The sequence below is a fragment of the Gadus chalcogrammus genome, chromosome 9 (genome assembly GCF_026213295.1).
Source record: "Gadus chalcogrammus isolate NIFS_2021 chromosome 9, NIFS_Gcha_1.0, whole genome shotgun sequence".
Taxonomy (NCBI): Eukaryota; Metazoa; Chordata; class Actinopteri; order Gadiformes; family Gadidae; genus Gadus; species Gadus chalcogrammus.
In genome coordinates this window covers 5,429,927-5,457,663 of record NC_079420.1, presented here as the reverse complement: position 1 = coordinate 5,457,663, position 27,737 = coordinate 5,429,927, and the positions used below count along the sequence as shown (strand labels likewise).

The following is a 27,737-nucleotide window of genomic DNA, read 5'->3' as shown; positions in this document are numbered from 1 at the left end:
TTTGGGAAGGTTTTCTGAAGCATAATAAGCTCTGTCTCAGTAAGCTCTGAATACAATGTAAACATTCTGACTCATTCAATGTACTCTTCTGATGTCATTATGAAATAATATAGAATGTAATCGTTATTTTTATATACCTTTCTTCAAATAGGATGAGTTGCTTTAGCGTGTGTTACAAAGGTAACTCTGCCACCTACTGGCGAGGTGTTCATCTGCACTTATGATGTGTCAAAAATCAAATCAAGCAACATTCAGTGATACTTCCCACACTGACTTGAACATATACCATCTAATTTAACACAAAATGTTGAGTGACATTGTTTATGTTTTTTAGAGGCTTAAACACTGATTGCCCTCTTTATCCAGCTTTGTATCTAGCTATATTACGAAACTTCTTGAAGACGGGTCAGTGACGACAGCAGACAGGCAGAAGAGAGAAGGGCGACCGTGGTGTCGGGGGTCGTGTTTCAGGTGACCCCCTCAACCGGAGCTATGCGTCCCTCAACCTCACAATCTGCTGAGGTCAGAGGTCAAGCATGACGGCTAAGCACTCAAATGCAGCCGAGTCATGTGAGCGGGTCGCGTGACGTCTCAGGCTGACGGCCAGAACATTATAGGGTGTACCACCAACCCTGCCACCACAGTGATCCCAGGGGGTGTTCACGGTCCAGGATGCCGATCTTCTTTAGACTCTAGATTCCTTCAGAGGACCAGTGGGTTCTGACAGTATGTCCCCGGAGGAAGGTATCGGCTCTATGTTCAGAGCCCTATCATGCCATCATACCTCCCTCCCTCTCTCTCTCTCTCTCTCTCTCTCTCTCTCTCTCTCTCTCTCTCTCTCTCTCTCTCTCTCTCTCTCTCTCTCTCTCTGGCCCTAGCTCGCTCTCTCTCTCTCTCTGGCCCTAGCTCGCTCTCTCTGTCTCCTGCCATATCTTCCCCCCTTCCTCCCATCTCTCGGGTTGAATTTAGTAATTTAGCAGACACTTTGATCCGAAGTGACGTACAAGTGAAGCAGAGAATAATTCCATATTTATGAGGAGAACAGGCCAGCAGGGAGCCCTGTAGCTCTTCACACTGTCGTTCACCTCCCTGCAACAGGTGTTGACTGACAGGCTGTGGAGAACAATTAGTTATTCTCCGTTCTTATAATAAACTTTCTTTTGTGTTGTGTTATTTGACGGCTGGACTGTGAGTGCAATGTCCCTCATCGACGGTCTTGCTTATGGTAATTTCTAATTTACCGACCTTTGCATTACCGTTTATTTATTTGTCAATCTAGTTTATTTATCTGATATATACGAGGCCAACCTTAAAGTCGCCGTGAACCTTCTCCTCTCTAAAAACTGCATTGAATGTTCCGGAATTTCAATGCCCTTTCATACTTGATCCCGTGACTGTTAAAAATAGGCCGGATTCAAGAGGCGACAACTCGAGTTTATAGACAGATCACAGAACTATCTCAAGTATGTGGTCCCCCGGAGTCCCAGAGGTAAAAACATCACGTCTAGTCTTCCAACATCGTAAAATATGAGTTCAGTGCTAAGATATATGCAACGAAAAAGATCTCCGTTGTCTCCACAAAACCCGGACACTAGTGTTCACAGCTCCAGCCCTCTCTGTCCTATATATAGTGTTGGCCCACGCTACAATGCCATCTGTAACTGGACTCCGTGTATTAAGTCACTGCATGCTGAATGTCATCTGCCAGAAGTAGAGGCGCTGCACTCTGACTCCCTCTCTCTCTGAGAGCCTGGCCTTCATGGAGTCTGCACTGGTGGAACCGAGAACCTTTAGGCCCGCTAACCTCTTAGGGGTGCCGGGCCCGGGCTTCAGAACGCTGGACTCAGACGAAGATTACTGGGAGGAGGTCATCGGCATCAGGCCCAAGTCCTCCCCTCTCCCGCGGAGAAAGTCGTCCTCGTCCGAGGACGAGTGTGACGAGGTCCAGCGGGAACCCCCGTTGCCGGGCACCCGGAGGGTGAGCTTCGCGGACGCCAAGGGTCTCCGTTTGGAGCTGGTCAAGGAATTCGACAGCCGGGACTTCCCTAAGCCCCCGGGCTATGACGAGAGGCAGGCGGAAGGGCAAGAGGTGGAGCGATACTCCTACGACCTGTCCTTCCCCAGCCCTCTCCCCGGCGCTCTGGAGGAGCTGGGAAAGAGGGTGAGGGAACAGAAGATAGAGCTGGAGTCCATCGAGCTCCTCCCCGGGACCACGGCCCTGAGAGGGGTGGCGCGCGTCCTCAACGTCTCCTTCGACAAGACGGTGTTTGTCCGCACGAGCTTAGACGCCTGGGCCAGCCACTTTGACCTGCTGGCGGAGTACATGGAAGGCTCCGGCGATGGAGTGACAGACTGTTTTTCATTCAAGCTGACCCTGGTTCCGCCGTTCGACGAGCTGGGGGCCAGGGTGGACTTCTGCCTGCGATACGAGACTCTGGTGGGGACCTTCTGGGCCAACAACGACGCCAAGAACTATGTGCTGTTCTGCCACCAGAGAGAGAAAGAAGAGGAAAGTAGGCTGCAGGAAGAATGTGTGTGCAGAAAAAGTTGTCTTAAGGCCGCAAGGTGAGTGCTGTTGCTGAAGCATTGCCTCAATCGATTGTATCAGTTGCTGGCTTTTTGCTGTATAACATTCAGTCCCTAATGTGAATGGGAGGAGGTGGTCAGTGGGGGGGGTGAGGATGGGAGGGGGTAAAGTGTGTATTTATGTGTGCTTGTGTTTGTATCTGTGTGTTTGTGTGTGCATGGGTTTGTGTGTATGCGAGTGTGTGTGAATGCGAGTGTGTGTATGTGTGTGCTCATTTGTATTTGTGAGTGTGTTGGCTGGGGGGGCGTCAAGAGGCAAGACAGATTTGATGGAGAGCAGGACGTTGTGTGCTTCTTTTGCCCCCTCCCCACCCCACAGATGCCAGGCACAAGCCCTCCTATCATGTTGGGGGGGGGTCTGATTGGATTCAGGTGTTACATATTAGTTCTGCGCATGCAGACTGTCACACAAGACCAACAACCTTGCGCTATGTATCAGCTCGTTAGATTACTTTGGTTGCTTTATTAAATAGTTTGTAGGATAAGTGTTTTTATTAAGACCATGTAAGTGTATATGTGGGCAAAATTTGACTGGGGCTTAAATGGGACTGTAAGGAGAAGCACATTGCAACTAGATATGAGAATCAGTGACATTTTAAACTTTGGGTTTTTTCAATGGCCTCTTTTTTTATCCATTTTTTTATTGCAATTATCACTAAAGGCAATCGATCCCGGCATTTTCTTACTTACAATTCACGCAATGTTAGCAGTTCTCTGTAGCATGAATCGACAGAACACCGGCCAGGATTGACTTCCTGTCAGTGTTATTAATAAAGGCCTTCCTGGGTCGCCCAGTGAGGGGAACCACTCAGTTCATCACTTTATCCATTATTACTTTGACTGATGCATTGCTTTATGTTCAACAGGGCGCCTCACCCCCATGGGGTACACTGTAAAAAAAAAATCGTATTTTTTACAGGGAATCGCTGGCAGCTGTGGTTACCAGAGAATTCCTGTAAAAAATACAGCAGCACAGTAGATAACTTAACCAACGGAATATGTAAATTGATTTACAGTGAAATAAATCACGGCTGAATCACATTAAAAAACTGTTTATTCTACAAAAATGTTTTGTTAATTTTGCATTACAGTGTTGTATATAGAAAGAATATTTCCTGTATTTTTTACATCCAATAATTGCTTATGCATAAATAAATGGTCAATTTAACAGGGAAATATCATACAAAAAAACAAATTTAAACTGGTAGAACAGCAGTAAAACTTTGTATTTTAAATGGTGCTGTTCTGTATATTATACATAAAATCTATTTATAATATGCTGTATTTTTATGTTTTAATAATCAAGTTATAATGTAAAATTTACTTATACACCTGTAAAATTATTACCAATACTCCTACTGCAAAACATGCAAAAATTAAATTTTGAAAAAAGACAAGAGAGGAAAATATCCCTTTTGGGAAATTTATTTACCAGCCATCGGCAATAAACAATTGGATGATTTTTTTTTTCCAACATATACAAAATGGAAACAAGCAGGTGTCAGATAAAAATGACATAGTGCACCTGTACATATTGCAAGACTTTAAAACAGAAATGACATATTTTGCCTTAACAATAATAAAAATTGTGGATTTAACAAAGCGAAACCTAACAGTACCTCTTCTCAAACAAACAGAGTCCACATTTAGGCTTAAATCCCTCTAAAACGTGGCCTAATGTGCCGAAAATGATCAGTGCCTTATAGCACTGGAAGTGTCCCGACTAACACACTGGGAGTGTGTGTGTGTGTGTGTGTGTGTGTGTGTGTGTGTGTGTGTGTGTGTGTGTGTGTGTGTGTGTGTGTGTGTGTGTGTGTGTGTGTGTGTGTGTGTATTAACTTGAGATAGCTACATAATATATTTATGTTTCGGAATCGTCCCCATACAATATGCACCCTGCTGTATAGGATGTCACCACGTCCGTGCCCGTGGGACATAGAACACATCGGGGGAAAACCACCTGTAAGGAAACAAACCTAAACAAGCCATCTAGAAACACAGCAGTAAGACAGTTCTTCACCGTAAAAAACAACAACATGGAACATAACTACAAAGCAATAACACTATGAAAAAAGCATGTGGCGGACCCTCTACCAGGAAAAGTTAGTGTGCCTTAATTACCATAATACACATTTTGGATTAACAAAGCGAAAACTAAAAGTACCTCTTCTCAAACAAACAGTCAGAGTCCACATAGAGTCCATATTTAGGCTTGACGCCACTCGTGATCGGAGAGATCCTGTATCAGGGTGAGGACTCGAGGGTTCAGGTTGAGACGACGCTTGTTGTTCTTACTCTCTACTTTGGTTCCTTTTTCTGGGTTTATCGAGAAGAAACACCTGTAAAAAAAAAAAGCATATTAAAGCATATTAAGCATTTTAATTGATCATTTAAAAAAAGAAGTACAAGAAGAACCAAGACCAAGACTCAGGCCACACCTATAGAGCCAAGGCCGAGGCAGACCCAGTTAGTTAAAGTCTGGATTAAAAAGGAGAATGCGTGCCGTTTTTAACCCATAGCCCTGTTACCGAGTGCCGTCAGTAGGAAAAAATATCGAGAACATTTGGCACAATATTGACAGAGTATCAGAACGGCAGCTAAAGCAAACCTATGGGGGCAAGCAAACCAAAAGTAAATCTTAATGGAGCTTGGCCCAATAGGTTTGCTTTAGCTGTCGTTCTGATACTCGGTAAATATTGAGCCAAATGTTCACGTTATTTTTCCTACTGCAGCACTTGTAGCCTCAAATCAACAGGGCTATTGATTACAAATGGCCGGCATTCTCCTTTAAGACGGGAACCTCTGAGCCAGACTCCAGGTCCCACGGTCTGAGAAATTAGTAAGCCATGATTACTCACCTTTGAAGGAACTCCAGAGTTGAAGCCAGCTCAGATGGATAATGGATGTTGAAAATGTAGTAGCTCCCGAACATGAGGCACAATGCAGAAATGAAGGAGGAGATGTTTGTGTTGACGAGGTTCCGATCCAGACTCAGCATGTACCTTGTTGAGGAATAGCAGGACTGTCCTATGAACAAATTATTTAACAGGTTTTATTAACAAGCACTGCACTCACATGACAACATTTATAATTTATAAACAGTGTAATTAAAAAAAAGAGATATGAAACACTTACCACAGACAATGACAGTGGGTGTCAGAGGCACTTGTTCCAGTTGGACTTCTTCTGCCAGACATGTATCTTCTACATGGAAGAACATGGACTCCTCATTCTCATCAAAGTAGCTGAGCAGAAGCAGGAGCATCTCTTTCACGTCATCTGAACAGCCACTCTGCTGTCCCCGCATTCTCTGAAGCCTTGCATAAGTCTGAAGAAACTTGCTCTTGCTGACACAAACTGTGGCCATGTAGTCGAGAAGCCTTTTTCCCTTCAAATCCAAATTTTGTGTGAATGTCTCTTTGAGGTTAATCCCAGTCAGTTCCTTGAAGTGAACTGACATGCCGAGTTCATCAAAGCAAAACGGCCACTCCTCTCTAAGGCTTTTGATACTTTTTCCCAGGTTGACATGTTGTCTCTGTGTGTAAAAAGTGGACTTCATTAAACATTTTACCTCCTCTGGATTGGCATCAGAGTGTTGGAACATCACCTTGAGTTTTTCCATCTTTTGCTGCTGGCTCTCTGGAGTTTCTTCACGGGGCAGAAATTCTACATTCCATTTAATGCATCCATACGTGTCCTGCATTGCTGCTCTCTCTTCCAATGGGATCTCGTCTGTGTCGACTGAGTCATCAGTCTGATGTTTTCTTTTTCTTATTTTGGGTGTTGATGTGCGCCTCGCATTTTCAATTCTATTTTGCAACTGCTTGACAAGGGAAAGGTAGCCTGCTCCAACAATATCGCCCTCTATTACATCTTGCAGAGAATGTGGATATTTTGCGACCATTTTTTTTGCAACGTCGGTTGAATGCTTTTTGCCTACATGAGGGCATTTTTCCATCATCTCAGTCACAACAATCCGGACCATTTGCCTCCTCCGTTTTGGGCCTGGCCTTTTTCCCCTCTCAAGATAATGCATCACTTCCTCAGGAAACTTACTCCATGGAATTTCAAAGTTGTCGTCCCACTGTTTTTCAAGTACTCGGCTGCTGTTGGAGGTTGACGATGAACTTCCGGGTGAAACTGAGAGATATGACAGCAATTGGGTAGATGAGGCTGCCTCAGATGATGGTGAGCTGTTCTCGGGAGTCTGGTCTGTAAATTACCAAAAAATAATATCATGACACACTGTACAATATTACAAAATGTCTGTTTTTGTTTTTGATTAGTTGTGGTGTTGTGGTTTTACTTACATTTCCGTTTCCAAGCAGAAAGAAGCTTTCTGGCTTGTACAGGTCTTAACGCTGTCATCAAATCAGCCTCCGTTATGAAGCGTAGATCATCAGCCATCTCCACACCAAGGGACTGCAAGTGCTCTTCCAGGATGGTTTTGATTACTGCTGGAAGTTCTGGTAGGAATTCAGTGATGGCGACATCTAGGAAGGTTCGCTCTGCGTCACACATATTTGCACTGAAGAACAAATGCCACCTTCAAACAGAACAGAAAAGATTATATACAGTTTATACACTTAAAGGTGAAGTAAGCTATTTATTGATGCTAATATAAGTGTTAAACCGCTCTTTATTAATACAGTGATCATTTAAATAGTGTGCACGTTTCATAAAGCCGATCTCTCAGTCACTCCCTCTGCATGTAATCGCCAAATCAACTTTTCGGGGATCCCAATGCCTGTATTGATGGTTTTTATTATGTTTTTATCACACTTATGGATCTGAAATTATGCTAGATAACTCGCTGCTTGAAGACCGCAGTGCATTAATGTGGTGACGTAGGGACGAGGGAGGGGACTGCTAACTGCAGTCAGTGACAGGAAGTTAGCTAAACTGACTATTCTGCTTAGTGAACCTTTAACAGAGCAAGGACATGCATCAGCCAACACTTATATTAATGTCAAACTATTTACAATGAGAAGTAAGTCCGCTTTAATTGGACTTTATTTTTCCACAATACTGTGTTTTAGTGGAATGACTTGGTATCCATCCAGAATGTAGGATACCAAAGGATAGAAATCGGGCAGGTCATCAATGTTGATACACTGTAACCCAAGACTGTCCTTTGTCACAGAATACAGATGGTATTCTGAGAGGAAGGTGCCTTTGTGGATATCCATCAAAATATACACAGATGTGTCATTTTGAATCAAGATGAGTAGAAGTTCACCAAAGTCCATATACTCATCATTTCTGTACACAAGAAACTGTCCTTTTTTATATGCAGTGCCCTTATACTGAATGTCTGTGGTAACTTTGGTATCGTTTTCTGAAAAGGCTAACTCCCTGACTGCATGTTTGATAGTGTCACTGTAGAGGTTGGGATAAAACGCACAGCTCTCCTTCACTTGCAGTAGTGTACCGCATTCTTGCCCAGCTAAAAGATATGCCTGATACATCTGATGACGCTCTGACAAAGTTTGACAAATGTTTTTGAAATTTTTCAAGTGTCTGGCACATCTTTTGAAATAACTGTGTTTACTTTCAAACCTAAGGGTCCATAACCTCATCAATGGACCAAATTTCAACAACAGTGCTGAATAATGGCGCAAATAGTGGTGCTTGGGTTTTAGTTGAATTTCAGGAAACAACAACTTTCTCATCTCCAAATATTCTTGGATCAAAATGTCAACATATGCTATCTGCGACAAGGAAATTTTCTGAGCACAAATAAGATCTGCAATGTCTTTTAACTGGAGAGCTAACTGCCATACTTCATCCTGATGGTTTTGAACTTTGTCACCAATCAAAACTGGTAGCAATCTCAAAAGGTTCCAGTTTTGAACGGCTTGCCCTGATAACTTTGCTCCGTCAGGTTTGACAGCACATGGCTTTGTGAGCGCTTCAGATCCTTTATACTTAAACTGCTTGATGCGCCTGTTTAAGAGGTTGTATGTGAACCATTTTTTCTTTTTTATAATGTTCTTCAGGTACAGTGCTAGATCATATGACAAGACTCCTTCAAAGAGGTCATGACCTAAACAAGGAGGGAGACCAGGCTGGGAGACGTGAAAAGACTCAAGGGTATTAAAGACAGAGTTTGCCTTTATTCCTCTGACACATTGGATGTCTTCAGCCTGGAGACCCTCCACAGCCGTGGCATACGTCTCTGGGGTGCGTGGAGGACCACAGGCATTCGGATCAGCATGAAACTCAGTTCTTGTGATTTCACAGTATCTGCAAAAATATTGAGAGGTGCTGAAGTTTTCTGTAAACCCACCTACACAATGAGAACCCAAGTTATCCCCAGCAATGCAGTAAAGACCCGCTTTTACTGTTTCCCCATCTACATTTATTCCATCCGTCTCCAAGGATTTCAGATCTGCTAACAACTCTGAGAAAACTTTGGCTATTCCAAAACGCTTAAAGTCATTCTCAACACATAACAAGACCAAAAACATATTATCAGTATTGGAACGCAAATGGATGGGTAAATTTGCTAATGAAAGATAGACTGCAAGCACTTTGTGCGTCTTTTTACCAGAACCCAGGGGATTCACCACTTCAAATGAATCTTGGTACAAAATCAGTTTGAGGCTTTCAGGGTTTTCATTAAAGAACTGGTGGCATTTGAAATTTTGTCCGTCATATAAATCGGTAAAAACCTCTACATCAGGATCACCAAACTGTTGTGCCTGTGTATTCCTCCATAAATCTGACTGTAGAAAGCTCTTCAGACTTTCTGCAACTGGTATGTAGTATGCGAATTTTTGTGTCATGTTTTCATCAATTCCCAATGCCACTTTTCGGGGTTCCGTGTATTTAAACATTTTTTTGAATGTCTGATTTCTGGTGTATGTTGTTCTTAATTGTCCCTGATGACAGGAAGAGAACAAATCTGACTCTTTAATGCAGTCACAAATTTTAGTGACTGCTTCATCTGATAGACTCATATCATTTTTTAATAAAGAACTTACTTTATTTATTGTGTAGGCTTGACCTAAGTCATGCACATTTTGCATTTCCTCTACAATAGTCTGTATAGTAGAGGCAGGTACAAGCAGCTGTCCTTGCAGTTTAAGATAAAATAGACACATGTTTCTGAGATAAGAATGACTATCAACCTCTGGCATATCACTGGCAGCACTGGCTGTTGGCATAGCATCATGTGTGTTTTCTGAATCATCTGTACTGGCAATGCAATTTGGGGGCTGAGGGCGAGTTTCCCTGTACATGTCATCAATACCATCAGGGGAGCATGCTTTATGCTTCCTACACATGTGAGAAGTAAATGATGACTTTTTTGTAAACATGTGCTTACAACCACTTACTGGACATGACACAGACCTGCCCTCTCCAATATGATCATTTAAGTGAGACACTAGCTCTTTCACTGTGTGAAAATGGCGGGCACATAATGAAACTGCGCATTTTAAATCTGCAACAACAGCTCTAGGAGTGGCTTGCGGTTCAGGTATATTGTGCACGCGATAAAAATGCCCCTTGAAAGCTGCATAAGTGGTAAATGTTTGACTACAGTTGGCGCCAACACATTTGAAAAGACAACGAGGCTCATTCCTATGCACTCTGCAATGTAGTACATAGCCTCTTAATGTAACCAATATCTTTCTACAAAAGACGCAGGTGATCATTTTTATAGTCATCAATCGATTGGTCTTTAGCCTGCTACATATCAACTGTTGCTAGCGCCTGCTAAATATCAACTGGTGCTAGCTTACACCATGTGCTTTCAGCAAAAAGTAGGAGAAGTAGCCGACATTTTAAGCTTACCTTGCAAACTTTGTTGCAATAGCCACGGATCGATTGAATAGCCACGGATCTTCCAATCGTAGATTTGTCCAAAATAAGTTTTATGAAAGTAGTACAAAGTAGTCCGGTAGTCCGAAGATTTCTGATGCGTTCTCCACTCTGCAGACGCGGCGGCGCTACTACTGGCTCGTTGGTGACGTCAGCTGAAGCCGTGAACGAGGAGCTCGTGCTTCTCCTCCCGCCCTAACGTCATTATCCAATCAGAGACGAGCTGCACACTTTTAAATTCTAAGTTAGGCGGACTCAGTGCTCATTTATCAAGCTTACGAAAAAAAACAGGTGCAGTTCCTCCGTAAATGACCCAATATTCATGGATGTTTTTATCTGGCTCACCAATCTCACTCACCAAATCTCAATATCACCAATATAAAACCTGCATCATGAAGATCAGCACCAGATTGGCTACAAATAGCCATGATAAAAAAAAACATTGGAATTATAATTGTATATTTTTATATATCCTATAAATAGATAGGCAACCTCGAGGTTCACAATGACATTTTTTTCACAGTGAGAATTTTTATTAGGCCTATCTCAATTTGCATAGTTTCATCAAGATCATGTTAAAAGTACAGCATAGACTTGTATATATGATTACATATATGTTTTGTATTTTTAAATCAACTGGCTAAAACTGTAGTTTCTACAATATTTGCATGTCAAATTAACATAATTGTTTTGTTAAGAGTATTACAGTATTTCGCTGTTTTTGTTACCAATATTTGTAGTTTTAACAAATACATTTGATTATAATCACATATTGTTATTGTAAATATAACAAAAACATTTTGTTTAATAGTTTACAAAAGTTCACTGTGATTTAAACGAAAAATATATATTTTTGGGTTTACTATACTCTTCTGTAGGGATTTTACATAGTTTTTATGTAAATTTTACAACCATTTTTTACAGTGTAGCAACCCCATGTTGAGGATTAGGTTTGAGGGTTCGGTTACAGGTTCGAACAAATTGTTTCAGGGTTCGGGTTTCTTATCTGGGTTAGGGTTTAGGGTTATGATTTTGGTGCTAGTGTTTAGGTAAAGTGTTTGTGTTTCCTATTTGGATTACTTTTTAGGGTTTGTTTTAGGGTTAGGGTTTCATTTCTAGATTCTGTTTAAGGGATCGGTTTTTGGTTCTAGGGTTAAGGTTTCCTCTGGGGGTTAATGTTTAGGGTCGTTTTTAGTTTTAGGGTTATTCTGAGGATAAGGTTTTAGTGTTTTAAGGTTTTAGGGTTTCCTATTACATTTAGGTCTTGCTTTTAGGGTTTAGGTATTGTATTTACACACACACACACACACGCGCACACACACACACACACACACACACACACACACACACACACACACACACACACACACACACACACACACACACACACACACACACACACACACACACACACACACACACAGTGAGCTCAAGGGACAAATACATTCAAAAATGTGTCATTGTAATTCATTTAATTTAACCAATACCAAATTATGATTTAGATATTCTATTTTGTAATGTGATATATGATGAGCACATTTTTGCTGTTTTAGTTTCATAATGCCCCATCAATCGATGGATCATTTAATCATCATTTATAACATACATATGGGATCATATGTGAATAAGTACAATGCGTTCTTGACCTTATTTAATAATTTCATTCACAGACAACACTTCACCACTGTTGACAATTCATCGTTGGAGGACAAAGTGCAATCAATAGAAAAAACTATTCCAGGTAATTCACTGGGACTCATTTGGTAAACTAGTCTATGTCCTTGTCCGACTCTAACTATCGTCATACCACTATCTGGCTATTTTCCAGTTGTGTCGAAACATGTAGGTGTCACTCAAGTTCCTGACTCCCATTCAGCCACCGCAGAGGAGGAGGGTCAAAAGTTAAAGGTGAGTTAAAATAGAGTCTCTCCTTTGATTTTAAAATGAAACGGTTGTTGATTAAGGCATAAGTGGGAAATTATTTGTGGATTTTTTTAATGGCGTGCCATCATTCCATCTGCCGTTACCTATCTGTGGTTTCACACATTCAAACATACGGGAGAGAAGGTGGCCCGGGATTATAAGGGGAGTAGGGCGGTAGACTCCTAGGCAGAATGCCACACGCCTTATATTTAGAGCAGTAAATCAAAGCATACCAGCTGAATCATGATGACACTGGAGCAAGTCTTGTTGCAACGATTGCAGTCTGAAGTGTACGGAAAAGCTTCAGGTTCATAGTGATTGACTGATTAATGACTTAACTACCCATAACAATTTTAAATAAAAGCTTTGTGTATCAAAATAAAATGTAATGATCATGTCATGATGTTCAAACGTAACACAACAGTTCACGCACTCGGCAGAAGCTTCTAAATATCATCCCTTTTGACAAAGCATAACATATCAACTAAAACAAAACTAAATCCATCAATCTCTTTGACGTACAGATGGAGAGCAGCCAGAAGAAGGCCAGCAGAAAGAGTCGACGCAGGGCAGCACGGCAGGCAAAGCTGAAGGACCTCTTCTCTACGAAAGATCCCAAACCAGATCAGGCTCACGATAAGGAAGCGTCGCCTTTGGAGCCACCATCAGACAGTACGAAGCAGGGCGAACCCCTGGGGAAATCGTTTTTGGGCTCTCCGTCGTGTTCCGAAGGCTCTTCCGCCGATCCAAAAGGTGACATCTCACCAGCACAGAGCGGAGAATCTTCCGAGGCAGAAAAATCAGAGAGCATCGATACTGTCCATCCTCTGAGTGCAAAAAGGAGCGAGGTGACAGCAGCGACACATGCCAGACAACCACATTTAGAGGAGAAACTGGAACAGAAGCAGCATTCTGCTGCATTTATAACAGGGGAAAATGGACATAGGCCATTGCAGAGTATGAGACGAAGAGATGATAGAGTCTGTATTGTCCACAACACAGGAGAGGAATCACATAGCGATGTCCGTTTGACAGAGCACCCAGAAGGCCCTGTTAACGCACCCGGTAGCTTTACGTTCGGGACCGTGCTGGCTCCCCTCTACCCCCTGGTGTGTGGCCAGCTGAAAAGTGAGGATCGCATCCTGGCTGATCAATTGAAATCATTGAGAGGACCTTCACAGATGGGAGCCTCAATGGAGAACAGCATGTTGACGGATTCGACTAAAAACGACGAGGAGTCTTCTGGGATCCGCCCAGATCCGTTCAAGCCTCCTCTGAATGATACCGATAGAACTGTTCCGATAGAGGGAAAATTGTGTGTAAGCGTGGTTGCAGACTCAAGCACAAACCCTACAGATGTCGACTGTCAGGAATCAGAGCATGAATGCACAGAGGCACCAAATTATCCCCAGCCGACCACGGATGAAGACATGACTCCTTCAGATGAAAACAATGAGAAGTCGAACGCATGCACCACCAGAGCGGGTTTAAATCACCAGGGGAACGCTGACGAAGGCCCTCAGGCCCTTGGGTGTCAACTGCAGATTCTGTATGAAAAGCAAATAATGGAAGATACAGCAGAGGCTGAAACAGAAGCAGAGGAAGTGTTTTCATATATTCAGACGCAATTGAACCCATCGCAGCCACCTTCACAACCGAAAGTCCTGCAGGAAACCAGTCATCGCGCGCCACTGCCGCACTTGCCTCCGTTGGTGTCAGCGTGTGAAAACAAAGCGCTGGAGCAACAGCTCTGCTGTGAGGTGGCGGCGGTAGACTTCATTTGCACAGGCGAGTCGAATGAACAGGATGGTGTTCCGCCCACTGAGGCTGTGTCAACAACTCCTGTGTACCCGGAACAGGGCAGAGAAAGAGAGCAACTGGAGGAGCTGGATCCTAAATGTTTTATGCGTCCTGTTACGTTTGAGGCCGCTGATATATCGGTCGGGGATAAAAGTATCCCAGAGTTGGAAGCTGGGCATGGAGGTTCTGCTATCGATCTCAGCCAAGAGACCCTGAAAGCATCACTGGAGGATGGTGAAGAACCGGACAACGGAGGAAATGAATCAACAAACAATATAGAGGAAGGGGATATAACCCCTACAGTTGAACATGAGGACAGTGTGGATGTATCTGAGTTTATCAAAGTGAATAAAACCCCTTGTACACACCCAGACATGTTGGCTGAAGAAATTGGACTAACTCTGGTAGAAGAAACTGTTTTTATGCAATCAGAGGCTGAACGCTGCGTAAGTGAAGACGCAGCCACAAAAAAGGACTACCTCAGGCCAGATGAAGAGAAAGCCGAGGACAGAAACTGGGAAATGATGGTCAAAGAAGAGGAAAACAATGCATTAGGCAAAGAGGTCATGAGGAAAGAGGTTGACGAAAATGGTGAGAGAGACAACGACAAGCTGAAAGAAAAGCAAACGATCACAGAGCAACAACCTTTGGAGAATGCGGTGGGCTGTGAAAAGAGAGAGCCAACTAATACAGGGTCTGATGGACAAAAAAGTTTTGATTTGACAGAAGTGAAAAGTCAAGTTGAAGTTGAAACTGTGAAGGAACCCCTCGTTTTGGAGGAACAGGAAGTGGAAGAGGAAAAGGTTGAGAAAGATGTTGATCATGACACAGATAACCAGCAGGAAATAAGGAGCAAAGAGAAGGAAAACCTAGCTGAAACCGACATAGAAACTCAGGTAGAAGTAGAAGCTCAGGCAGAGCGAATTTCAGCCACTGAGGAGGTTCATGGAGCAGGGAAAGGAGGGGTGGCGGTGGAGACGGTTGAGGAGATTGTGGTCGGAACAGCGAAAGAAGAGAGAAACGAAGAGACGGAGAGGCCAGAGATGGGGTCACACGCTGGTCAAAGGCAAGTGGAGAGCGATCCATCTACGCCAGTGAGCAATGTGCATGAGTGTGAGGTAGAAAGGGTAATAGACAAAGAAAACTCCCCGAAAAATGAAACCACAAATCTCCAGACTGAAATGGAGTTTATCTCAGAAGAAGAGGTGCGAAGCATCACTTACAGGTTACACCTTGCAAGCGGCCAATCAAAAGCACTTTCTGAATCGTCCCGATGTGGAAGTGATTCGTGGGCCGCAGACAAAGGGTCACGCGCCTCGACCGACGAGCCGGAATGGGATGTAACGGCCGAGGAGCGGGAGGTGGACAGCAACTCCAGTGACTCTCCGTCGGATGAAGAGATGGAGTTGTACATGCACCGCCTGCGGGCAGCGCCATCCCCCCAAACGTTCAGAAGCTTCCCCAGAGATCGTGGCTCACGTACGGGTAAAAGACTCTCGATAGACGGACCAAAGCTCCTGTCTTCGTCCATGCCATCCATCAGTGAATCTGTGAATGAGGAACAGCTCACAAAGATCCCGGACAAGCCAGAAAAGAAGGAAGTAGAGAACTTCCAGGCCGACTCTGGACAATTTCCAACACAGGACAATCAGGAATATGGAGGCGTAAACACTGCCCAGTGGACGTCCAAATTATCTTGCAGTAATATCTTAAAGGCACTTTTATGCATCACCATGTGTGCTTTATTTGTAGTTGTCGGATACCATTATGATTTCCTTGCGTGTTTTGCTCTTTACTTGTTGTCCATATTTTGGCTGTATTGCCGAGCAGACAGTCAGTCGGAAACAACAATGTTCTAAACTAGATTATAGGGTGCAACATGAAGATATAATTTTTATCAGAGGTCATACATATATATTCTGAGCTTATCGGCGAAACAATGAATTTTACAAAGGTCAGATCACTACTGTAGAGCTGTGTTTGTTTACATCCCTATGTTAAAGCTGCAGTAGGTATGATTTTTTTCTTGGAGTGTAGACACATCCCCATCCACAATCCCTCACAGTACATTGTACAATACATTTCCTTCACCCGTTAAGCAGCCGTGCAGGGTTATTCCATTCTAACGTTTCACAACGAGGCTCCGCCTATTTTGTTTATGTTACATACTGCAGCTTTAATCACTGACTTTCATTTAATAACTTTTTCATAATCCATGAATATAAAAAGAAGCCTAATCCTGATCATGATTTACGTAAGATATATTTCACTTCGTGTATACCTGATTACTTCAATTTAACTTTGAATTTAACTTTGAGGCTTTGATCTGGAAGTGAATGTCCAACAGGTTATTTTAACGTGCTATATATTCCCTGTGGAAAAACATGAATCCATGCAATTTTGTCAAAATGCAGTTTGTTAAAATCATGACACATAACTCATACCCCTTCTGTAGTTAGCATAGCAATTAGTGGTATGATGAACCGTAAAGGTAATTCCTGTGTCAACAAAGCAAACACTGTGGACCATTTTGAAATTATCAGCATAACAGAGTTGGGTACAATGCAATGTAAATGGAGATGTATAGATATATATAGATGTACTAGTATATGAGATTGTATCTCCCTAGTTTATATATATATAGATTTATATGTATCTATATATATACAATTATTTATGTAAGTCTTTGTTTTAATATCTACATTATGAATAAATGCTACAAAAAAGATTTGTGCTACAAATATACCTACAACAAAGAAACACAAGATAAGCTAATGATGGAAAGGGGAAATCCAGGTTTAGCTAATTAAACCACATACGCCAATAATCTGTGTGACCATTGTCATAAAGACAGGTACGTTCCGCCACTATCAAGCAAATGGTACATGTAGTTAACAAATTCATTTTATTATTGTTTACGGCAAATAACAGTTCAATAGAGTATTGGCAAAAAGTTTTTTCATGGCATTTTGTGCTCTGTGTTTATTTGTGGTTGTGAGGAAGCTAAACCACCACATTTTTAATATTCTCTATTATGTTGGCTTTCTGGATAAAATAGTCAGGAAACTAGGAATATATATATATTTTAAACCCTCAACTACCTCAATCCTTATTCCTTCCCTGGGAAATAATTGGACAGAAAGAAAGCAAGAATAAGCGGGTTTCCATCACAAACTTTGGATCTTAGCCAAGTATGTGCATTTCTGGCATCCCTTTTCAGGCTTGGAAGAAGTGTAATATTGATATATATCTAAGCTGTTTCATATACATAAGCAATTTACCTTGAATGACCCCACAAGATTCAAGGCATCTCAAAGAATGTCCCTTGAAATAAACAATGTTTGTTGCGATTTAGATCCTTTGTTTTATATATTTTTGTTCAAATTAATTTACAATGATATGGGCTGCAGCTGGACTGCTGGAAAAAGATCTGTAGTCTCTAGGGACCTCCAACCAATTCTGGAAAGAATCATCACTCCCACAAGTCAACTAAAGTATGCAAACAAATTTTAAATAAAATGGCTATTTCGAGCAACATCAAGTGAAAAACATGTTTTTCAGTCTGGCTAAATGAGATTCTGCTTTTTGTTGTTGACTGCATGGAGTTGTTACATATAATTACTTTGATTACACCGTTTTTAATGACACTTAGTTATAAAAGGCCCAACTTCATTAACATCCCACCATGATGACTCAAACTCTATATTATTTTGAGCCACTTTGCCAGTCTATAAACAGCCTGCCATGTGTTGACATGGCGTCAAATGCTGTCGAAAAGTTGAAAAGGATTTGTGGAAATAGAATATCTTCAGATATAGCCTAAAGACTTCAAATACGGCAGCTTAAAGGTTAAATAAAGAGCAGAAGTCCTAAAAAGTGTTACAACAAGTGTGTATCACTTAAATTAGTCATGCTAAACCAATAGAGGGCCGCACGTACCTCGATGTTGCAAAGCGGACGAACATCGCTCGAAGCCAATAAATAAAGAATATGTTGAAGTTTGATGAATATGTTTGAGCTTGAACAACGTCCCTATTTAAATTCAGAAAATGCTTTTTGCTTTGTGTTTTAAACTTCAAATGAATTAATATAAAAATGTGACGGTGGAAAGTGTGAGGGCGGCAAGGTTGCTTCTCAGGGAATTAAAACTCTTAACTTTTACATTCAATATAATATGGGACCAACGGGGTAAAAAATACATTCAACGGTTGGTGCTGAGATTTGATGGAGGCCGCACAAACAGCTGTTCATCTGACAGGGGCGGTGTCCTCTCTCCGCTCGCTGATTGGTTGTAGGGCTGTCAATTTGGCAGCGTGTTCTGAAAACCAAGCAATCACCTTGCGCGTTGTTGGCCGGTGCGCCGGTTTGCCGCCGGTGTCTGACTGGATTTCAGCCGGGACAGGGGAAGGAGAGGCAGCAACGCTTGTGCAGTGCTATGGACCTTACGAGCAATGTCGAGACAGGAGATATAGAAAACCACCTGGAGCCGCTGTCCATGCCGATCCCACAAGACACGCCGTGCAAGAGGGAGCAGGAGAAGCTGTCCGGGGTGGTGAAGAACGTCCACAGAAAACTGCGGAGGAAATACAAGGAAGGTAAACGAGTCCACATATATAGCCGACTGGCTCTGGCACATGCGGGACTCGGCGAGCTGGTGTTGATTAACCAACCAGACACAATGGAAGGGACTATTTTTTAGATCGCTGAGTTATCGAAGATTATGTTTAGGTTGGTGCTAATGGTGTAGCATGTTGTAGCATAAGTGCAGTTTTGATGTACACTAGCAGTGGCTCGCCACAGCAGCACAGCTTAACCTTTTCAGAGGCAAAGCAGACAGGAGAACAGCGTGGGTTGCGATCAGACAGGGCCTAGGATAAACTCAGCCTGAACGTGATCCTAAAATGTTATGCCGCTGCTGTAACAGTACAAGAAAAATGATTACAAGATAGAGGGCCTAGTAGCGAAACGACGTATCCATTCCCCCCTCACAGGCCCAAAATGAGGAACCAAAACATTGATATGTTGCCCTAGCATGTTCGCCATTGATAGTTGAAGAGCTGTTGGGAGCTTGCTCTTAATAGTAACACAGTATCACAACACTTTTGTTTATAATGAAGTTGTTAAAAATGTTCTGTTCTGATCTCACATCACCTGAAAACACAGTGCGCCATGGCATGAGATGTTGATGTTGGTAAACGTTGTTAACAAAAAGTCAGGATGAAGCCAGTGACTTGTTCAAGCTCACCCTCTCTTCACTGTGTGCCTGGTCTTCCATTACCGATCCCTCTGTTATTATAAAGGCACCGTAGGGACCATCCAACTCCGTTCTCGGTCAAAGTACTCAGGGTGCCTGGAGCAGGTCAGAGATGGAGGGAGGAGGGGGGTATTCAGACAAACACCTATGATGCAAGCAGGAAACGGCTCTAGATAAGCAGATCGGTCCCTCGGTGTAAACAAGTGGCAAAACAACACGACCAGAAACAACAAACTGGGCAGAATAATTTGTGAGCTTTCAGGAAAACAGCCCATGTTATACTCAGAGCGCTTGCTTCAAACATTTAATCCATTTAATTGAATGATCTAAAACTTGGATTAAAATTTGCGTATACAGTTGAGCTGGACTGGACCCTATGATGTGTTTTGTTTTGTCCCTATGTTAGTGACAACTGTTTAAATACATCATGGGAATCTGGGCATTGTAGTTCAATGTTGTAGGATAGGATACAAGTAGGTAATGTACATTAAAAAAAAAGTAGAGGTCTGTCTTTGTCCCTGTGATTGCTTTTTTGAAAAGCTTAGAATACATGTGTGTACTTTGTATGTATTTTTTTTAACCATGACGTTGTTACCAACTGATATTTCTGCGGTGGTGTTTCAGTGTGCTGTCAGCTGACAGCTTACATTCCTAAACAGATTCAGTGCTCATCCACACGGACGCATTAAGCTTCTGTTAATTGCACACAGACATAATTTCTACAGGGAATGCTCGTTCCTTCCGACTTGGCCGATCAGTGTAGCAGGTTTGAAACACTATTATCTCCTTCACGACGGGGAAAAAGCTAAGGAATGAGGAAAAATACCAAACATCCTTCGCTGATCTTAAGATGGCCATTTTTCGCTGACCTTATTCATTTGAGGGTTTACTTTGTGCTTTGGTAACTGAAGGGTGTTATTCATGTCACTATGAAGACAGAATGTCTACCATTGTGCTTACCAACAACACACAATACTTTATTAATCCTTTAGAGGGAAACAAGATTCCACCACATACACTCATATGATGTAACAATCAAGAAAAAACAACCACCACAGCTTTTTTGCACTGCTGCAATGTTTACAGTGCCATTTGCACAGCAGTCTATCACAAACAACTTGTATACAACCTAATTCAATCTGTTTATTTCATTCTTGTCAAAGCTACAGCCCTCCTTTCGTTTAAATATCATGTGATGGCCTATGGTGTTAATGGCAATAAAGGTGAATTGAATTGGACAGTTGGGAAACAAAAAGCCCCTCAGCATTCAGAGCAGATATTAGAAGAGGCTGAGCTAAACGGCTTTGGTCTGGCCAGTTGCAAAGAATCTTTGTCCCTCCACTAATCTCATTTTGGTTGTTTACGGCCTCGTACAGGGCTGCATACTCAGAGAATAATTTGGTTGTAAGTAAAGGCACTGCCAAGGGGTGAAACCGGGCAAGAGACGCTTCACCGCACTCTCATTTTTAGATAAAAAGTACGCTCAGCGTCAGGTCGAGGAATGCAGAGAAGATAAAAAGGCCTGTATGTTTTGGACTTGACCCTTATTGCGACTCAAAATACAATTCACGTTTGTTATCCTTCAAACATCCAAGAAGCCAGCAGTGTTGAGCAGAGAGCTAGGTGACTGTACCAGGCAGTTCCTCCTACTCTGAGGACTGCTTTGTGGGCCACTATTTTCACCGGCCTTGATTTGTCCCTACCCCTAACCCTAGCCTACATATCCTACTTTTTCACTGAAATGGTCGCGCTACAACAACAAGTCCATGCAGTTTCCTCCACAATCAGCCTTAATATCGTGCAGCCCAAGCCTCGGCAGGAGACCTCATGATAGGCTAATGGGTAAAGCGTGATCCAGTAGGGCCATGACCAGATACAGACCTAGTGGTCAGGCTATAAGGACACTGCCGCCATTGCGCTTCTCGTTGTCTTTTCATTTCTGCAAATCGGCTCGTAAATTCTACGGTCATGAGATGTTGTCCGTCCGTTGCTCAACACGTTAGGAGCCACTGCCCGACGGGATTCGGTACACCTTGTTTTTGTTTTTCGTTATTCGCATACGCAGAGTGAATCATTTGTGGATTTGTTTTTGCCCCACGGGGAAACAGTTGCACTTCTGTTGCCCTCAGCTGAAGAAGGAGGGAGGAGGGAGCTCTAGGGGTGGGGGTGGGGGAATGGTTAAGCAACAGCACGCCGCTGACTTCCCAGCCTCTGCTCTCCTTTTCTCTTCATACTCAAAAGGACTACTTCCATATTTCTGAAACCCAAAGAGGATCGCGGCCGACGCCAAGCTCAGCTGTTCGGACCTTCAGTACGCAACTTTAGTTTGTTGTCAACGCGCCGCCGCCGATCCCATCACTTGATTGTCTTGTTCACCAGTTATTACAGCATTAGCCGTTGTTATTATGCACTCGGTAGCACCGGTAGCACTTGAGGTTTTCCTGGCAAACTAATGTCTTCCGTCACCGTCTCTCTTTATGTCGGCAGTGGGGGACTTTGAGAAGATTTGGCGGGAGCACTGCGAGGATGAGCGCACCCTCAGCGAGTACGCACTGGCCATGAAGAACCTGGCGGACCACCACTGGGCCAACAAGTGCGAGGGCGAAGGACGCATCGAGTGGTGTCGCAGGTACGACTCGCGCCCCGTAAGGGGAACCCCTTGGACCAACGCTAAGAGGCAGGATAGTGTAAAGGGCTGATTTTGGTTCCAGGTTGATGCAACGCAAGGGGGTTATAGACACGTTACGTCCTTGCGTGACCCTCCTTGCGTCCACCGCAAGGGCCTGACGTGCGCCTTCCAAAATTTTTTAACCTTCTGTCGACGCGATGCAGCAGCAAGGGCTGTGATTGGTCCGCTGACTAAAACCCCACGCAGAACCAAAACCAGTTCACGACTGCGTCAAAGCGTCTGCGTGGTCCTTGGTTTGTGTGAACGTTGGACCATAATCAGCCCTTAAGGGTGGGCTACCGGCTGCTCAACTTCCAGCTGCAAGGTCCTCGGTTCGATTGACTCCCTTTTCTTGCAATGTATATTCTTATCCCTTACATGCTTCTCAATCGCCTGTATCTGCATTCCCTGTAAGTCGCTTTTGATCACTAAATGAGTAAATGGTTACAGATTGGGACAGCCCTCCTTGTCCTCATTGTGAACACACTCACCTGCCACCAGGGGGTTCGGGTTCTTCTCCATCGTCACAGTGGAGAGAAGGAGTGAGGCTCTGTTCTGGTTGGTTCTCAGGGTTTGCCAGGAGTATTTCCTGGACGGTGGGATGAAGAGAATGCTTGAGAAGGATGAAAAGAACGCCCGACTGGCTGCGGTGCAGGCCGCAGGTTCTCTCAGTGCTCAGCCTAGCGCCCCTTTACCCAGGTGAGTTGATCCAGCCCAGCCTGCTAATCGTTAGCCCTGGCCGTAGTAACGTCAGCAACGTTAGTCTTCAACTTGTCTACCCTAACACAATGTTTATTATAAAGTATCATGCTCTACTCATCTGTGTTTAATCTAATTTGAAGGTTACCGGTGTTGAATCAAGTGTGAATGTCTTCTCTGCTGATCGGTGTCTCGACGGTGTTTAATCCAGTGTGAATGTGTTTTCTGCAGTTCGGTGTTTAATCCAGTGTGAAATGAATGTGTTTTCTTCAGTTCTGTTTTTAATCCAGTGTGAATGTGTTATCTGCAGTTCCGTGTTTAATCCAGTGGGAATGCGTTTTCTTCAGTTCTGTTTTTAATCCAGTGTGAATGTTTTCTCTTCAATTCTGTGTATCACCGGTGTTTAATCCAGTGTGATGGTGTTCTCTTCAATTCTGTGTTTAATCCAGTGTGATGGTGTTCTCTTCAATTCTGTGTTTAATCCAGTGGGAATGTGTTATCTGCAGTTCGGTGTTTAATCCAGTGTGAATGTGTTCCCTTCAATTCAGTGTTTAATCCAGTTTGAATGTTTGGTGTTTAATCCAGTGTGAATGTGTTATCTGCAGTTCTGTGTTTAATCCAGTGTGAATGTGTTATCTGCAGTTCGGTGTTTAATCCAGTGTGAATGTGTGTGAATGTGTTATCTGCAGTTCGGTGTTTAATCCAGTGTGAATGTGTTATCTGCAGTTCGGTGTTTAATCCAGTGTGAATGTGTTCCCTTCAGTTCTGTGCCTCACAGGGGGAAGATGCGCCTGCTGGACGTGGGAAGCTGCTTCAACCCCTTCCTGGAGTTTGACGAGTTCCTGACGGTCGGTATAGACATCGTGCCTGCAGTCGAGGTACGAATCACCGCCATGCTGGTCGGAGAATTCACGCATGTTATCGTTAGGCCGGGTAGTGAAGTGGCTGGGGTGTTCTAGCGCCGGGTCTGCGGTCCTGTGGGTTCACCCCCGAATGTCTCCCGAGGTCTCACCTGTAGGCATCCTTGACCCGGGGATTCCACCGGACGCGTTACGGCAACGTTACGGCTGCGGCACGGAACGGCTGCGACTCTGCCCTGCTTGCATTTCCACCGGGCGCGTTACGGCAGCGCAACGTGCGTTGCGAGCCAGCCGTATTCACGCGAGATCACGAGATCATGAGATCACGCGATAATCCTAAACCTAATGTGCTCAACTTCAACTCCCAAAACGACTGCAATTAAATGCCACGCTTTGACCTTCCGGCCATTACCCTTATAAAAAGGATGATTGGGTACATAAATGACGTTGTGATAGGCTACATGAGCCGAGTATTGTGTTTTATTTTGAAAATTGACCGGATGCTCTCTGGCTTTTACTTTTTCACTTCCTGCCCTGATCGATCTGCTCTGTTGAAATTGACGGGGTTCAGCAACGACTTGCGGCAAAAATAGAAATGCTACGGAATGATAGCGCTGCGGCACGGCGAGCTGCTCCCGGGACGCTGCTGAGACGTTCCGCAGCCGCGCCCGGTGGAAATGGTCTCATTGATTAGAGTGGAACCTATCTGCTGCGGTGACGTGGCCAAGACGTGCCGCAGCCGTAACGCTGCCGTAACGCGTCCGGTGGAATCAGGCCTTTAGAGGCCTACCTTCTATTTAAAGGGGAACCGTCACGCTTGGCTCTTTACCAAAATATCAGAGTACTGCTTCTTGGTAAAACACACGTTTAACACTGTGTCCGCAAAGAAAAAAGGGAAGTACTCTCTGATATAAGAAAATATCAGGTCGTGACAGTTCCCCTTTAACAGCATGTATCTGACGTCACTACAGCAGAAGCCTAACGGTATTCATTTGCACTTGTCCTCCCCTGACCCGCCCGGTTCTCCCGGCCGCGCCCCAGAGTGTGTACAAGTGCGACTTCCTCAACCTGCAGCTCCAGCAGCCCCTCGAGCTGGCGGGCGACGCAGTGGAGGCCTTCCTCCGCCTGCTCCACAGCCCCATCGACGCCCTGCCGGCGCAGCTGTTCCACGTGGTGGTCTTCTCCCTGCTCCTCTCCTACTTCCCCTCGCCCTACCAGCGCTGGATCTGCTGCAAGAAGGCCCACGAGCTGCTGGCGCTGCACGGCCTGCTGCTGATCATCACGCCCGACTCCTCCCACCAGAACCGCCACGCCCTCATGATGCGCAGCTGGCGCGTGGCGGTGGAGTCGCTGGGCTTCCGGCGCTGCAAGTACGTCAAGTTCGCCCACATGCACCTGCTGGCGTTCCGCAAGGTGTCGCTGGCCACCAGCAGCGACCTGGTGTCGCAGAACTACCCGGAGATGCTCTACATCCCGCAGGACTTCAACGCCGCCGACGAGGACGACGGCGGCGGCGGGGAGGCGGAGCCTCCGCCGCCGCCGCTGCCCCGCTCGGAGCTGGAGGACGACCAGCTGGCGTGGGGCTTCGCCGAGCTGCCCGACGCGCCCTGCGACTCTGACTCCTCGGGGGACAGCCAGAGCGGCTCGGTGCCGGGCTTCCACGAGCTGGAAGACCCCATCCTGCTGCAGAGCTAGGCTGGGTTGAAGTGACCACGACCACCACCACCACCACCACCACCACAAGGTGTCGTCTCCCCCCCCCCTCCCCCCTTGTCTCTGAAGCGTGTCTTCTACTGCTGCGCTGCCAAATGAAAACTGCTGCATTTTATCTTCTCCCATGTCACCCTCCCCCCTGAAACAATGCAGTTTGCACAGAACGAAAGAAAGAAGTTTACAAATTATTTTGTCATATCAAGACATGAACACAAACACACACACATATGCAAACACGCACACACACACATACTATACATTACATATGATGAGATTGATATATTTTAATAAATAGCTAGGTTTTTTAAGAGCGTCGAGATATTGAGCTGCCCCACTCCCATTGTTGTTGCCATTTCAAGTCCTATTGCACATGCGCTTGTTTTAGAAAAAAAACAAAACGTTTAACAAGCTTATAGGGCAGACTTCACTAGTGCAAGAGTCCAACAAAAAAAGCTTTCAGTGTGAGATTGTAATGGAGGCTATAGATGAGTGACTGATGATAGAATCTTTATCACAGTGTCATTCCTGCACCTAGATTTTCTTGAAATTCAAAAAATGTCTTGTGTGCATCGAAAAAAAGTGTGTGCTTTGCTAAAAGTATGAGAATCTCAAAGACCCGACGCATTGCGTGTTGTGCAGTATAAAATGGAACACCGTTTTATTTAATGTGGCATTCATTTTATGTCTGAATTTGTATGTTTTACAATAAAGCTGTGTTTGTAGCATTTTTTAAAGTTTCAGAACCACGCGCTAGGATTGTGTTCTAGATGTACTATTGTGAAACTGCAAATGTATTTTACTCTGTGGCGAAGGTACGAGAATCTCTACTAACCTTCCACTTTCTTGCTGTTCTTAGAAATAGTAACAATATAAAATAGTTTCCTAGTAGAATTTAATAACTTTTGTGTAGTCAAGTAAAAGAGAAGCACATTACTTCAAATCAGTATCTATAGATGTAAACGGTATATTCTTTGAGACTATTTCATAACCTAATGTGGAAATTCTTGCTCATGCCTTAGGTTATAACCTTTTGATCAGAACTTTGTAAATTCAAAGTACTTCATAGTAGTGGTGGGATATGTGCCAATTAGCTTGTTTCGTAATATTTCTTAGTCATAAACAAGCCTTAGAGGCAAATTTATGTTAGCAATAGCCAACAAAATCTAATCTTTGATAGAAAAAAAACACTAGCTTGAAATGTCGTGTGAAGGCCTGTACTGTGTTCCCTTTAACAGGCAACGAGTGGCTGAAGTTGTGTGTGTTAAATAAGAGTGATTGTTGAATTTTGAATACATGCTGTCACAGCTTGCTGATGGCGCTTTACTTTTAATATCTACAAGGGTACTTTGAGGCCGATTCATCTCCGTGTCCTAATCATGACCGTGTTCATTATAGAATATCCAATCTTCTGAGGTGCCTTCTCCATGTTTGTGTTGGGAGACTATTCACACCCCCTTGAAAAGTATTTATGAATATATGAACACCCTTTGTGAAATTCTACATTGTCCAAAGTTGATTGTTAAAATATATTGTTGGTTTACAGGATAGGTTTTCCTCATTTAATAACTACTACTGCATTCCCTCTGGTCTTTCGCCAGCAAATACGAATTTCTCTGCTGATATCACCTGTATTTTCACTGTACTGACGAGAAAAAAAGTGATCTTATTTTGTGATAAGTGGTTGCATTTGTCTTCCAGTGTTGACATTGGTCCGCTTGCATTACAACAATGCTTTACAAAGTATTTTGACATTGCAGAACAAGGTGTGCTTATGGTTCCATTTTTATAAAGTATTGTACATGTCATGTGTCCGTGTCTCATTAGTTGTCTCCTCCATCTACATAAGAACCACTATCCAGGGTTAAATTCACATTGTAGATTGAGTGGTCCCGATTCCAATTTGAGACCAGGCTATCAGATAAAAAAATAAATAATACATGATGGTAAATTATTTGGATCATAATCAGTTCCTCATTCGACACTTCTGCAACTAATACCCAACCCAACACAGTCAAACTTGAGCGGAGCTTGACCCTTGACCCCCACCCCCAACTCATTCATTCAACTTGGTAGCATAGGTTCGACTGCTGCTGCTATGCACCACCGGAGAACCCGTTTGCGTGTCAAGCATCTGGTATGACTGCAGTAAAGAATTAATAAATCCGCATGTGTGAATGTCATATTGCCCGAGCCATAGCGGAAAACAGGTTCTACCTAAACACAACGCAGCGAGCATATGCAATCTGCTTTCTTTTTCGTTTTTGACAGTCATGATGACCGTTTTTTTTTTTTAAAAACCGGTCATCATGTAGTCGGTGCCCACACATAAGCTGTCCTACACCTTTTAGAAAGCCAGCCAATGACTTCATCTATTAACAGTATAGGGAAAAAAAATGAAATTATTTTC

General features: G+C 43.6%; 3 protein-coding genes across 6 annotated transcripts; 2 read left to right on the top strand and 1 right to left on the bottom strand.

The window, feature by feature from the left end:
• The first annotated feature begins 1,561 nt into the window (after positions 1-1,561).
• ppp1r3ab (protein phosphatase 1, regulatory subunit 3Ab) lies at positions 1,562-17,699 on the top strand. Its single transcript, XM_056598148.1, has 4 exons — positions 1,562-2,565; positions 12,084-12,154; positions 12,242-12,321; positions 12,861-17,699. Exons 1-4 carry the CDS (start codon positions 1,760-1,762, stop codon positions 15,993-15,995), a joined length of 4,092 nt encoding a protein of 1,363 aa, XP_056454123.1. The 5' UTR covers positions 1,562-1,759; the 3' UTR covers positions 15,996-17,699.
• Positions 3,843-11,232, bottom strand: LOC130388686 (uncharacterized). 4 transcript variants are annotated; one of them, XM_056598152.1, is made up of 6 exons: positions 10,387-11,232; positions 8,700-8,832; positions 6,897-7,132; positions 5,722-6,798; positions 5,445-5,613; positions 3,843-4,925 (listed from the first exon to the last, which is right to left on the bottom strand). In XM_056598152.1, the coding sequence occupies exons 3-6, from the start codon at positions 7,105-7,107 to the stop codon at positions 4,793-4,795; spliced, it is 1,590 nt and encodes a 529-aa protein (XP_056454127.1). In that variant the 5' UTR covers positions 7,108-7,132; positions 8,700-8,832; positions 10,387-11,232; the 3' UTR covers positions 3,843-4,792. The 4 variants fall into 4 exon arrangements, 3 of the variants coding, with proteins under 3 accessions (XP_056454127.1, XP_056454124.1, XP_056454125.1); XM_056598149.1 differs by having other exon boundaries at positions 6,897-8,832; XM_056598150.1 differs by lacking the exon at positions 8,700-8,832.
• A 781-nt stretch (positions 17,700-18,480) lies between the features above and the next one.
• bmt2 (base methyltransferase of 25S rRNA 2 homolog) lies at positions 18,481-27,439 on the top strand. The gene is made up of 5 exons (XM_056598162.1): positions 18,481-18,731; positions 21,878-22,019; positions 22,629-22,757; positions 23,521-23,635; positions 24,659-27,439. The coding sequence occupies exons 1-5, from the start codon at positions 18,572-18,574 to the stop codon at positions 25,310-25,312; spliced, it is 1,200 nt and encodes a 399-aa protein (XP_056454137.1). The 5' UTR covers positions 18,481-18,571; the 3' UTR covers positions 25,313-27,439.
• The last annotated feature ends 298 nt before the right edge of the window (positions 27,440-27,737 follow it).